At 41.7% G+C, this 12,697-nt stretch overlaps 1 protein-coding gene across 6 annotated transcripts in view; it reads right to left on the reverse strand.

Annotated features, from left to right (window-relative positions):
* The window catches only part of ALKBH3 (alkB, alkylation repair homolog 3 (E. coli)), a 41,615-nt gene extending 29,381 nt beyond the window's left edge, over positions 1-12,234 (reverse strand). The window contains exons 1-6 of one of the 6 annotated variants that reach the window (XM_010856128.1): positions 12,052-12,234; positions 10,787-10,936; positions 10,284-10,429; positions 10,078-10,181; positions 9,240-9,274; positions 6,843-6,890 (exon numbers count right to left, since the gene is read on the reverse strand). In XM_010856128.1, coding sequence (XP_010854430.1) covers positions 6,843-6,890; positions 9,240-9,274; positions 10,078-10,181; positions 10,284-10,362 — 266 coding nt within the window. In that variant the 5' untranslated portion in view covers positions 10,363-10,429; positions 10,787-10,936; positions 12,052-12,234. The other 5 variants (XM_010856112.1, XM_010856093.1, XM_010856120.1 and 2 more) reach the window with 5 other exon arrangements.
* Between the last annotated feature and the right edge of the window lie 463 nt (positions 12,235-12,697).

Here is a 12,697-nt window from a genome sequence, read left to right on the forward strand (position 1 = left end):
GAGGTACATGATGGCTTTCACAGACATGGTTCAAATACTACCCCAGCACTGCTGAGCTGTGAAACCTTGGACAGGTTACTTAACCTCTCGGAACCTTGGCTTTTCTCATCTGTAACACAAAGATGATCTCACCTGACAGCATCACTGTGAAAAGCAGAATAATAAAATGCTTAGCCCTGTGTTACTGTAACAATTGAGAGTCTTCCGGGACTATGCCAATCGTAGGGAAAGCAATCATTCATAACTATAACAAACTAAAGATATCCAAAAGAGGATTTTTTATTTCACTGAATATACACTTATTTCAACAATGCCAAGTCAGCTCAGAATTGTTTTGGATATCTTTTTTTTCCTCTCCTTTACTGAGGTATAATATAATATACTGTAAAATTCAACGTAGTGTAATGTCTTCAAGGTTTACCCATGTGGTACCACACTATCAAAGCAACATTTCTTTTTATGGTGGAATAAAATATTCCATTATATAGATATAACACCTTTTGTTTGTCCATTCACCAACTGATGGAGATTTGAATTGTTTCTACTTTTGTCCGTTTTGAATGCTGCTATGAACCTTCACACACAAGTCTTTGTATGGACGTATGTTTTCATTTCTCTTGAATAAGATACCTAAGCCTGAAACTGCTGGGTCATATGATAAAGGTATGCTTAACTTTTTAAGAAACCACCAAACTTTTTTTAAGTGGATTGTACTATTTTACATTCCACCAGGAATACAGGAAGGCTCTAGTTTTTCCACATTCTCTCTTATAATAACACTTATTACTGTCTTTTTGACTGTGGAAATTCTAGTGAATATAAAGTGGTATATCATTGTGGTTTTGATTTCAATGTCCCTAATATACTATTTCATTTTAACAATGCATTTGGATTTCTGGATAACTTTCTTAAGAAATGTTCTGAAAGACAGGAACATGCTCTTCAACAGTCTTGCTAGTAATAAATTTTCACTCTTTGAAGGTACGTTTGATTTTTTTTTTTTAACAGTTTAACAAGGAATTTATTAATTTTAACCAGCTGTACAATTTACAATGTTTGATCTGAATTATTATTTTTTCCAGTTTTACTGAGATATAATGGACATACAGCACTATATCCATTTTCAGTGTAAAGCATAATAATTTGGCTTACACATACGGTGAGTTGATATTTTAAAGAGCCAAAGCTCACCTGAAGCCATACCAGGTTAACAATGACATGTAACAAAAAGAATGCAACTGGTTTTCTTGTGTGACTATTAAACTTGCTCTAAAAGGGAAGTTCTGAAAACGGAAGTTCTGAAAAGGGTTGTAACAATGGCAGTGCCATTGGACTAACTATAGAGACTTGCAAATCCAAAAGCAACTCTTTCTAAGCAATTCACTTAGATACATAAATTCTGATTTATTTAAACATCTCATTAATTTACAGTAACATGGAAAAGGTCAGTTTTCATTCCAATCCCAAAGAAAGGCAATGCCAAAGAATGCTCAAACTACCGCACAATTGCACTCATCTCACATGCTAGTAAAGTAATGCTCAAAATTCTCCAAGCCAGGCTTCAGCAATACGTCAACTGTGAACTTCCAGATGTTCAAGCTGGTTTTAGAAAAGGCAGAGGAACCAGAGATCAAATTGCCAACATCTGCTGGATCATGGAAAAAGCAAGAGAGTTCCAGAAAAACATCTATTTATGCTTTATTGACTATGCCAAAGCCTTTGACTTTGTGGATCACAATAAACTGTGGAAAATTCTTCAAGAGATGGGAATACCAGACCACCTGACCTGCCTCTTGAGAAACCTGTATGCAGGTCAGGAAGCAACAGTTAGAACTGGACATGGAACAACAGACTGGTTCCAAATAGGAAAAGGAGTATGTCAAGGCTATATATTGTCACCCTGCTTATTTAACTTATATGCAGAGTACATCATGAGAAATGCTGGGCTGGAAGAAGCACAAGCTGGAATCAAGATTGCCGGGAGAAATACCAATAACCTCAGATATGCAGATGACACCACCCTTATGGCAGAAAGTGAAGAGGAACTCAAAAGCCTCTTGATGAAAGTGAAAGTGGAGAGTGAAAAAGTTGGCTTAAAGCTCAACATTCAGAAAACGAAGATCATAGCATCTGGTCCCATCACTTCATGGGAAATAGATGGGGAAACAGTGGAAACAGTGTCAGACTTTATTTTTCTGGGCTCCAAAATCACTGCAGATGGTGACTGCAGCCATGAAATTAAAAGATGCTTACTCCTTGGAAGGAAAGTTATGAACAACCTAGATAGCATATTCAAAAGCAGAGACATTACTTTGCCAACAAAGGTTCATCTAGTCAAGGCTATGGTTTTTCCTGTGGTCATGTATGGATGTGAGAGTTGGACTGTGAGGAAGGCCGAGCACTGAAGAATTGATGCTTTTGAACTGTGGTGTTGGAGAAAACTCTTGAGAGTCCCTTGGACTGCAAGGAGATCCAACCAGTCCATTCTGAAGGAGATCAGCCCTGGGATTTCTTTGGAAGGAATGATGCTAAAGCTGAAACTCCAGTACTTTGACCATCTCATGCGAAGAGCTGACTCATTGGAAAAGACTCTGGGAGGGATTGGGGGCAGGAGGAGAAGGGGACGACAGAGGATGAGATGGCTGGATGGCATCACTGACTTGATGGACGTGAGTCTGGGTGAACTCTGGGAGTTGGTGATGGACAGGGAGGTCTGGCGTGCTGCGATTCATGGGGTCTCAAAGAGTCTGACATGACTGAGTGACTGATCTGAACTGAACATGCACTAAGGTGATGCTTTCAAAATGAAATAATTACTACCGCCTAACATACCCTAAACCGCATATGCTTTAATGTTATTGAAATCTACCTTTATATAGCAATACAATATAACTTAACATATATTATATATAATAATGCAGGATTAACATAATAATGCATACAATAATAAGCAATCCCCTTCGTGGATCACAGTCTTATCATGGTGAAGGGGTTTGTGTAACTCAATGAAGCCATAAGCCATGCTGTGCAGGGCCACCCAAGCAGATAGGACATAGTGAAGAGTTGTGACAAAACACGGTACACTGGAGGAGGAAACGGCAACCCACCCTAGCATTCTTGCTGCAGGAACCCAATGAGCAGTATGAAAAGACAAAAAGATAGGACACCAGAAGATGAGCCCCCTCCCCCTGCCCAGGTCTGAAGGTATCCAATATGCTCCTGGAGAAGAGCAGAGGGCAATTACTAATAGCTCCAGAGAGAACGAACTGGTTGGGCAAAAGCAGAAATGTCTGGTGGGGAAAGTAAAGTCCAGTGATATAAAGAATGGTATTTCATAGGAACCTGGAATGTTAGATCCATGAATCAAGGTATACTGGACATGGTCAAGCTGGAGATAGTAAGACTGAACACTGACATCTTACAGATCAGTGAACCAAAATGGATCAGTGAACTAAAATGAATTAAATTCATGAACAGGTGAATTTAGTTCAGATGATCATTATATCTACTACTGTGGACAAGAATCGTTTAGAAGAAGTGAAGTAGCCCTCACAGTCAACAGAAGAGTCCCAAATGCAGTACTTGAGTCCAACCTCAAAAATGACAGAATGATCTTGGTTCATTTCCAAGGCAAACCATTCAACAATACAGTCATCCAAGTCTATGCCCCAACAATTGATGCCAAAGAAGCTGAAGTTGACTGGTTCTATGAAGATCTATAACACCTTCTAGAACTAACACACAAAAAAGATGTTCTTTTCATCATAGGGGATTGAAATGCAAATGTAGGAAGTCAAGAAATACCCAAAAGTGAAAGTGAAAGTCAGTCAGCCGTGTCCAACTTTTTGTGACCCTATGGACTATACAGTCCATGGAATCCTCCAGGCCAGAATACTGAAGTGGGCAGTCTTTCCCTTCTCCAGGAGATCTTCCCAACCCAGGGATCAAACTCAGGTCTCCCTCATTGCAGGCAGATGCTTATCAGCTGAGCCACCAGGGAAGCCCAAGAATACTGGAGTGGAGAGCCTATCCCTTCTCCAGCAGATCTTCCCAACCCAGGAATCAAACTGGGGTCTCCTGCATTGCAGGCAGATTCTTTACCAGCTGAGCTACCAGGGAAGTCCACAAAAAATACCTAAAATAACAGGCAAGTTTGGCCTTAGAGTACAAAACGAAGCAGGGCAAAGGCTATTAGTTTTGTCAAGAGAACACGCTGGTCATAGCAGACACCCTTTTCTAACAACCCCAAAGAGGACTTTACACATGGACCTCACCAGATGGTCAAAACTGAAATCAGATTATGTTCTTTACAGCTGAAGATGGAGAAACTCTATACAGTTAGCAAAAACAAGACCTGGAGCTGACTGTGGCTCAGATCATGAGCTCCTTATTGCAAAATTCAGGCTTAAATTGAAGATAGTAGTGAAAACCACTATACCATTCAGGTATGACCTATGTCAAACCCCTTATGATTGTACAGTGGAGTGACGAATAGATTCAAGGCGTTAGCTCTGGTAGACACAATGCCTGCAGAGCTACGGACTTGATATAGTAGGTGGTGACCAAAACCATCCAAAGAAAAAGAAATGCAAGAAGGCAGTGGTTGTCTGAGGAGGCTTTACAAACAGCTGAGGAAAGAAGAGAAGCAAAAGGCAAGGGAGAAAGGCGAAGACACACCTAACTGAATGCAGAGTTCCAGAGAACAGCAAGGAGAGATAAGAAGGCCTTCTTCAACGAACAGTGCAAAGAAAGAGAGGAAAACAATAGAAGGGGAAAGACTACAGATCTCTTCAAGAAAATTGAGATACCAAGGGAACATTTCATACAAAGATGGGTACAAGAAAGGACAGAAACAGTAAGGATCTAACAGAAGCAGCAGAGATTAAGAAGAGGTGGCAAGAATACCTAGAAGAACTATACAAAAAAGGTCTTAATGACCAGGATAACCATGATGGTGTGGTCATTCACCTAGAGCCAGACATGCTGGAGTATGAAGTCAAGTGGGCCTTAGGAAGCATTACTGCAAACAAAGCTAGTGCAGGTGATGGAATTTCAGCTGAGCCGTTTAAAATCCTAAAAGATGATGCTGTTAAAGTGCTTCACTCAGTATGTCAGCAAATTTGGAAAACTCAGCAGTGACCACAGGACTGGAAAAGGTCAGTTTTCATTCCAATCCCAAAGAAGGGCAATGTCAAAGAATGTTCAAACTATCATACAATTGCACTCATTTCACATGATAACAACAACATTATACTCAAAATCTTTCAAGTAGGCTTCAGCAGTACATGAACTAAGAACGTCCAGATGTACAAGCTGGGTCTCGAAGAGGCAGAGGAACCAGAGATCAAATTGCCAACATTCGCTGGATCATGGAGAAAGCAAGAGAGTTCCAGAAAAATATCTACCTCTGATTCACTGATTATGCTTGCTAAAGCCTGTGACTCTGTGGATTACAACGAACTGCGTAAAATTCTTTAAGAGATGGGAGTACCGGACCACCTTACCTGTCTCCTGAGAAACCTGTATGGGGATCAAGAAGCAACAGTTAGAACCAGACATGGAACAATGGACTGGTTCGAAATTGGGAAAGGAGTACATCAAGGCTGTATATTGTCACCCTGCTTATTAAGAGTACAACAGGTGAAATGTCGGGCTGGATGAAGCTCAAGCTGGAATTAAGATTGCCACAAGAAATATCAACAACTTCGGATATGCAGATGATACCACTCTACTGGCAGAAAGTGAAGAGGAACTAAAGGGCCTCTTGGTGAAGGCGAAAGAGGAGAGTGAAAAAGCTGGCTTGAAACTCAACATTCAAAAGACTAAGATCATGGCATCTGGTCTCATCACTTCATGGCAAATAGAAGGGGAAAAAGCGGAAGCAGTAACAGATTTTTTTTCTTGGACTCCAAAAATCACTGCAGATGGTGACTGTAGCCATGAAATTATAAGACGCTGGCTCCTTGGAAGGAAAGCTATGACAAACCTAAACAGCATATTAGAAAGCAGGACTACGACTTTGCTGACAAAGGTCCATACAGTCAAAGCTATGGTTTTTCCAGTACTCATTACAGATGTGAGAGCTGGACCACAGACAAAGCTGAGCACCAAAGAACTGATCCTTTCAAATTGTGAGGCTGGAGAAGACTCTTGAGAGTCCCTTGGAATGAAAGGAGATCAAACCAGTCAATTCTAAAGGAAATCATTCCTGAATATTCATTGGGAGGACTGATGCGGAAGTTGAAGCTCCAATACTTTGGCCATGTGATGTGAAGAGCTGACTTGTTGGAAGAGACCCTGATGCTGGGAAAGACTGAAGGCAAAAGGAAAAGCAGGTGGCAGAGGATGAGATGGTTAGACAGCATCGCTAGCTCAACAGACATGAGTCTGAGCAAACTCCGGGAAACAGTGGAAGACAAAGGAGCCCGGCATGCTACAGTCCATGGGTTCTAAAGAGTCGGACCTGACTTAGTGACTGAACAACTACGACAATCTAACAATAATATAGCACTCACAGCACAGAAGTTGAGACCAGACTCAACTTTAATGTTAAACTACTACGTAGCCCCAGGACAAAGTATTGAATCTCCCTGGACCTCATTTCCTCACATGAAAAACTGGAGAAGTAATAGTTATACTATACCTGACAGAGAGGTTATGAAAATGTTTTGAAGCTAGTATAAAAGGAGATATTACTACATATTTGCTCTCCAGGAATTTAAGGGGCAGATGTTACCTACTTTAATCAAGGTTAACATTCTACAAGGAAAACATTCTAAATATTTCAAAAGACTTGAAGTAAGTGATTAATTATAGTCCCTTTCTAGTGAGAATTCACTTACCTAGATATGCCTGTGGGTGACATGCTGATTTCATACACACCCTCTTTTCTAAAGAAACCAAGAAAACAAAGACTTATTAGTACCAAGGTAAACAACATACTGCATGTAGTGGAAGGAAGAGTTGGCCTTCGGAGTGCACAAAGTTCCAGCTCACCAAAACCACTTCCCGATGAGGGTGCACGATGAGGGAAATATAGCCCCACCTTCTTCTACCGCTGAGATAAAGGGTAAGATGGTGGTAACCATTACTGGCCTTGGGTATAGAATCCTAACAAAATCAGGCCATGAAGGCAAAGGCCACAATAAAGTAAATTCTTATTCTGTACCTTCATATTTCACCCATAATTCAGGTTGATGTGGCATAGGAATCTATCACACAAAGGGGTGCCAAATTGAGCATCCCCTTGGAGCCTGGAATAGAGATACACGGAACAAAAGTAGAAGGTCCCCATGATAGAGCTCCACCTCCTAGAAGTTGCCACAGACTCAGCATCCTCCAGGGTAATTACTGCTTGGAATCTCCTGAATACACCACCATGTGTCTGATCCCACGCTTTTCTACATGCTGGCATGTGTCCCCACTGTCTAGCACCCCCAATCCAACTTGCCCCCAGCTTTGGTCCAGTGGAAAATTCTAATTCATCCTTCAAAATCTCAGCTCAGTATCACTTTGTCTAAGCCTTTCCTAACCTGTGATCCAGTCAAATAATGTTACATATCTCATCCTCTGTGACCACTGCACCTCACCTAGAAGTATACTGTTCCAAGATAGTCAGGATCACAATTTGTCAGACTACATGTCTATTTCATTTACTAGACTATGAGCTGCTGAAGGGCTGGAATGGGCGACTTTTCTGTCTCCTAGTGCCTAGCACACAACAAATGAACAGTAAAAAGTTTATTGAACTTAACCCAATATATGAAAGTACAAAACTGTCACAGAAGGGCACGTCATGGTAAGAAATGTGATCCGGACTGGACAGGTGTTTCCATCCAGATAGCTGTGTCAGACGCTTCTCACAGAGATAAGTTATGGAGAATAATATAAAGGGATAGTATTTATGTCATCCTTTTCCAGGTGACTTAGCAGTTCATAATCTCTGACCTGGGCCCTTAGGTGGATGTATAAGCCACTCTGAGTCAAAATGTAGGCAGTTATTATCATAAACATATAGCATGTTTCAAAATATTAGTTGGCTAGAAAATTTCCTAGAGTGCTCATATTCTCAGTGCTATATTTTGGGCCATATTTAGAAAATGGTTCATTCCAAATATGAGGGATATTTCTGGCTATTAAAAAAATCTAGCATAGCTAATTTTAGATAAACAGAATTAACAAACCCTATGGTCAAGTAGGAATGCGTACCATCATTTTTTGTCTCTGTCTGGGAAATTCACAATTGTCCCTTTTTTTCAACCTGAATGTCCCATTTGTAGCTTAACAGGTTTCTTGGCTTTGTTTCTTTTCCTTACCATCGATGGAGGCAGTATCACATTTGTATTTGCAAAACAAAGACTGTTAAAGCTACCAGACTGGGTCTTAAGTGATTATATAGTCCAATCCCTTAATATTACAGGCAAGGAAACACAAGTCCAGAGAGACAATAATAACTTACCTAAGGACTAGTTACATAGCTGACTAGTGGCCAGGCCATAACTATACACCCTCTCTGAAAATATGATGATACTTGTGTTAGTTTCAAACTTTTCTAAGATATACAAGTTGACCTGCAAATAGCCAAACAGCTGAATACTTGCTCATGAGCAACAGTACACATTTAATGTTAATTTGCTAAAATAAAAGCATGCTTTCTACAGATAATTTATCTGCATTAGATGGAAATTGAGAAGCAGGACAAGAGAAATCAAAGCATCTTTCATCATTTTGAAAAAGAATATTTTTAGACACAGATCAATATAAGAGAAATGTTTATAATCATTTAATTGCTCTGGAACAATTCTGTGGTTTTAATAAATGAACTGTAAAAGCTTCTAGATTTCTAGCAGTTTTCATAGCACTGCTAGTAAATTGATACTAAAAGGTTTTTTGAAGAATCATGTTTCAATGACTCAGGAAAAAAATTCCTCTGTGTCTTTACCTAAGAGATATTTTAGCTGCTATCTGTATATATGTTAGTCAAACAGAGTCAGGAAATCTACACCAGTCAGAGTTTAGGGAACAGATATCTGGTTGCATTTTCCACACCATCAGCAAATTCGGAAAGGCTTCTCAAAAGACCAGGTTTAAAGATATCTGAGACAGGGATATCCCAGCTTAAAATTTAAGACACGAATTGACCATTATCTTTTCCAGATGGAAACACCAGGCCAAGGGAAAGATCTGGGGCTCTCCATTCACTGTAGGCAACAGTCCCAGGAGGGCAGCAGTGTACTTACTCAATCACTCGTGGCTCTGGGGCTCTGCGTACCACCTGCAGAGAAACAGTCAGATATTATTTCTGAATGATTCCTAATCCTCAGGGAGGTTTCCTTGCAGAATTATGGTATCCTCTCATTCCTAGTTAAAATAAAGCAGGTTTAAAACTATCCCTGTTTTATTCTAAGCTCTTAGTATCCCACCAGAAACTTCTGGTTCTACTCTTCTTAGAACTACTCCAGAGTGACTAGTAGGCAGTAAAGGATGACAAAACTAGAATTAATATGTTTTCCTAGCAGTAAGCATTCTGAAAAACAAAAACAAAAACATTCTTTCCAAGGGATTTTTAAAAACAGAAGACATACTAGGAAATAGGAGGTTTTAATCATTATTTATGCAATCATTACTATAGCAAGATACCTGATTTTTAGCGCCCTTTTCCCATGTTATTAAAAACAGCAACTCTTCCCCGTTTCTTACATTTTTCCCAGCGAGATTAAGCAATGCAATAGCTAAAATTTCAATCCAATTCCACAGATACTTGATACACTAGCATTTTTATGACTGTTAGAACTTAGATAACTAATGCAAACTCTAGTCATGGTATAACCTCTCGTCACAATACATCTCCTTGGCCAAAAAAAAAAGGGAATTAAAAATGCCTATAAATTGGGGGAAGACTACTAAGAATTCTCAGACATACTAAGAAACTAATACTCCACATTTCATTATTATTACAGGCCTTTCAGTTCTCTATTAGTGAGCTTATTCAATCACTATTTATTTGAGTGTCTACCATGTGACTGTTGCTTTTATAAATAAATCTTTGTTACTGTTGAAGAAGAAACAAGAATTTACCTCCTGGGGTTCTTTGAACACAAACTGTCTGTCAGACAGATGCTGCTCCTTGTTCATCCAGGCTTTACCAGGTCTCTGTTGGAGACTGTTCTCAGCAGTGGGAGCTGAAAAGAGACAGGATTCAAACCTTAACATCAATTAAAAGAGAAGGATACTGGTCCACACACATATACACACAAAAACAGGAGATCCCCACAGGTCCTTGCCTGGCTGAGCAGTGGCCTGGCTCTTAGCAGGACCAGCCCAGGCTCCCTGCACTCGGGCTCGCCGTCTTTTGTCCTCCATGCTGACCAAGACTTCTACTCTTAGCTTTCAGAAAATTTCATTCCTGATTCAAACTACACAATGGTATCTGTTTAAAGAGAAAGAAAAAAAAAAAAAAAAAAGATGCTTTAAGTTGGGGTTGTGAAAGCTTTGACTACCAAGCTTTGACTATAATCCTTTCAAGTAGATGAGATGACTCAATAGCAATCAGTGCGTCTACATAAAATCAACTCTGAGATCACAACATCTCAATCAGGAGCCTACTAAGTTACTTGGGGATGCTGCTTTTAATGCTTATCTTTTAATGATTTAGCTTACCGCAGTGCTTTCACTTCATTCACAAGAAAGTAGATACTAAGAAATTCTATAACCAGGATCTCCCATGAACCACATTACTCTTATTGGTCCCCCAAGATGACAACATAACGGAATTGTGATATGCCACCTCCATGAAGATTCAGAAATAGGCTAAAACGCAGTTTCCCCGGGCATTTCCATACTCCATCATCACAGGCTGCATCAAACTTCCCTTGAAGCTTGTTAAAAACACCTATGGCCCGTCTCAGAAGATTTGATGTTGGATGAATACACGTGTCTGTCATTGAAACAAGCATTGTAGAAGGTGATGATAAACAGATATGTAAGGGCCACGAGGTTAAGTGGTTCACCCAGTGTCACTCAGGAAATCAACAGGTAATTAACGTTCAAAATTTTACCACATTCCGGTCTTAAGTAAAAAATCCACACCATAATGACCAGTAATATTAATTTGACATTTTTGCCAATAAAAGTCTAGCCCACATCAAATACAGAGCATACACATCCGCAAAACAAAACCAAACAAACGAAACGGGAACGTTGGGGGCACGTACGGACTTACAGTCCATTTTCTCATAGGTCCAAGACAACTTCACTCCAAAGTTATCAAAGGTTAACAGGCTCTTTTTAATAGCTTGTTTAGCCTACAAATTCCCAGCCCCACTCCCAGACTTTCTGATTCAGGAGAACTAAGCTGGTCCTGGGAACCTGTATGTTTAACAAATTCTCCCAAGTGATAAGCATGTAAGTTTTCTTATTTAATAAGTGGGCAGAGGACAGAGGCTGCCATCTGCCCACAGAGTTAACGGCACAACAAATATCTACTCTCCAGTTCCACATGATTTGTAGAGGAAGCTCTCGTATGATATTTTCTCTCAGTTGAGGCCTTAAAACCAGCTATCATTCTTGCTGTGTTCACAGGGGAGCGATGTGTTATGTGCACCGCACGGCTGCTGAAAATACAGATTCCAGAAATCTGCGGAGTCTCGGAAACTATTAACTAACTCCTACCTTCCACACCGAGATTCTTTACCCGAATTAAGCACGAGAACCGCGCTTCCAGGGCCAAGAGCGAGCGCTCCTGCGGCAGCCAAAGGACTCGCTTTGAATCCGAATCTGACCCTTCCCAGCGGCGTGGCCTGAGGCAAATGCCTTCCCCTTTCCGAGTCAGTTTCCTCCTCTGTCAACAGAGGAGCCAGTACCTCTCTCATGGTCCGAGTGAGAATTAAGCGATGCTCGAAGGTGAGAGAGCCTGGTCCTCTCAATAAGGCTTAAGCAACTTCATTTTAGACCCGTTCCGCCCCACCCCCGGGAGGCCCTGACTGAAGTCCCCTGAAGAAGGGACCTCAGGAAGGTCCCCACAAGTCGCAGCGACAGGCCGGGAGGCCGCACCTGCCAGCGGAGCCGGGCGCGCAGGTTTTAAAGCCGCTCTTCCTAAAGCAAACCCCAGGCTGCCTCGGGCCTGTTCTGCCGCCGGCGGTATGTGGGGGTCTCTGAACCCCGGCCTGACACCAGCACTTCCCAACCGCAGGCCCACGGCGGCAGGCACGTCCCCTGACGTCACGCGCCGCCGCCGCCACCGCCTCTTCCGGCGCCACAGCCCGGATGTCCGGGCGGCTCGGTGTCCCTCGAGCCGAAAGGGCCGTGTCTCTGACGGTGAAGACGGCAGCGCCGGGGTTCTAGGGTAGCACAGAGATTAAGGGTGCGGTGGAGCCCTGTTAAGGGTCGGCTGTGGCGATGCTGGGGATGAAGACGTTTCCTCGGCCGAAGTCCCACACCCCTAAGCAAAGACAAGAGACATCCAAGCGCCCGCTTCTTTGGTCCGTGCCGGAAGAGCGACCGAGCCCCAGCGGAAGGGCGAAGGCGTTGGGGAACCTAGTCATGATGCGCGGAGCAACAGGGTTTGACTTTTATCCTGAACTCCACTGAGAATCTGAGATGCACCTCGTTTGTTTTCCCTGCAGCCGGTGCAGACTTCTGTCATAGCACTGAGAATAGGACCGCGCCCTATTTGCAAACAAAGTTTGCTTGAGAGAAG

Source organism: Bison bison, unplaced genomic scaffold, assembly GCF_000754665.1.
Source record: "Bison bison bison isolate TAMUID 2011002044 unplaced genomic scaffold, Bison_UMD1.0 scf7180017854252, whole genome shotgun sequence".
In the NCBI taxonomy this organism is placed as follows: domain Eukaryota; kingdom Metazoa; phylum Chordata; class Mammalia; order Artiodactyla; family Bovidae; genus Bison; species Bison bison.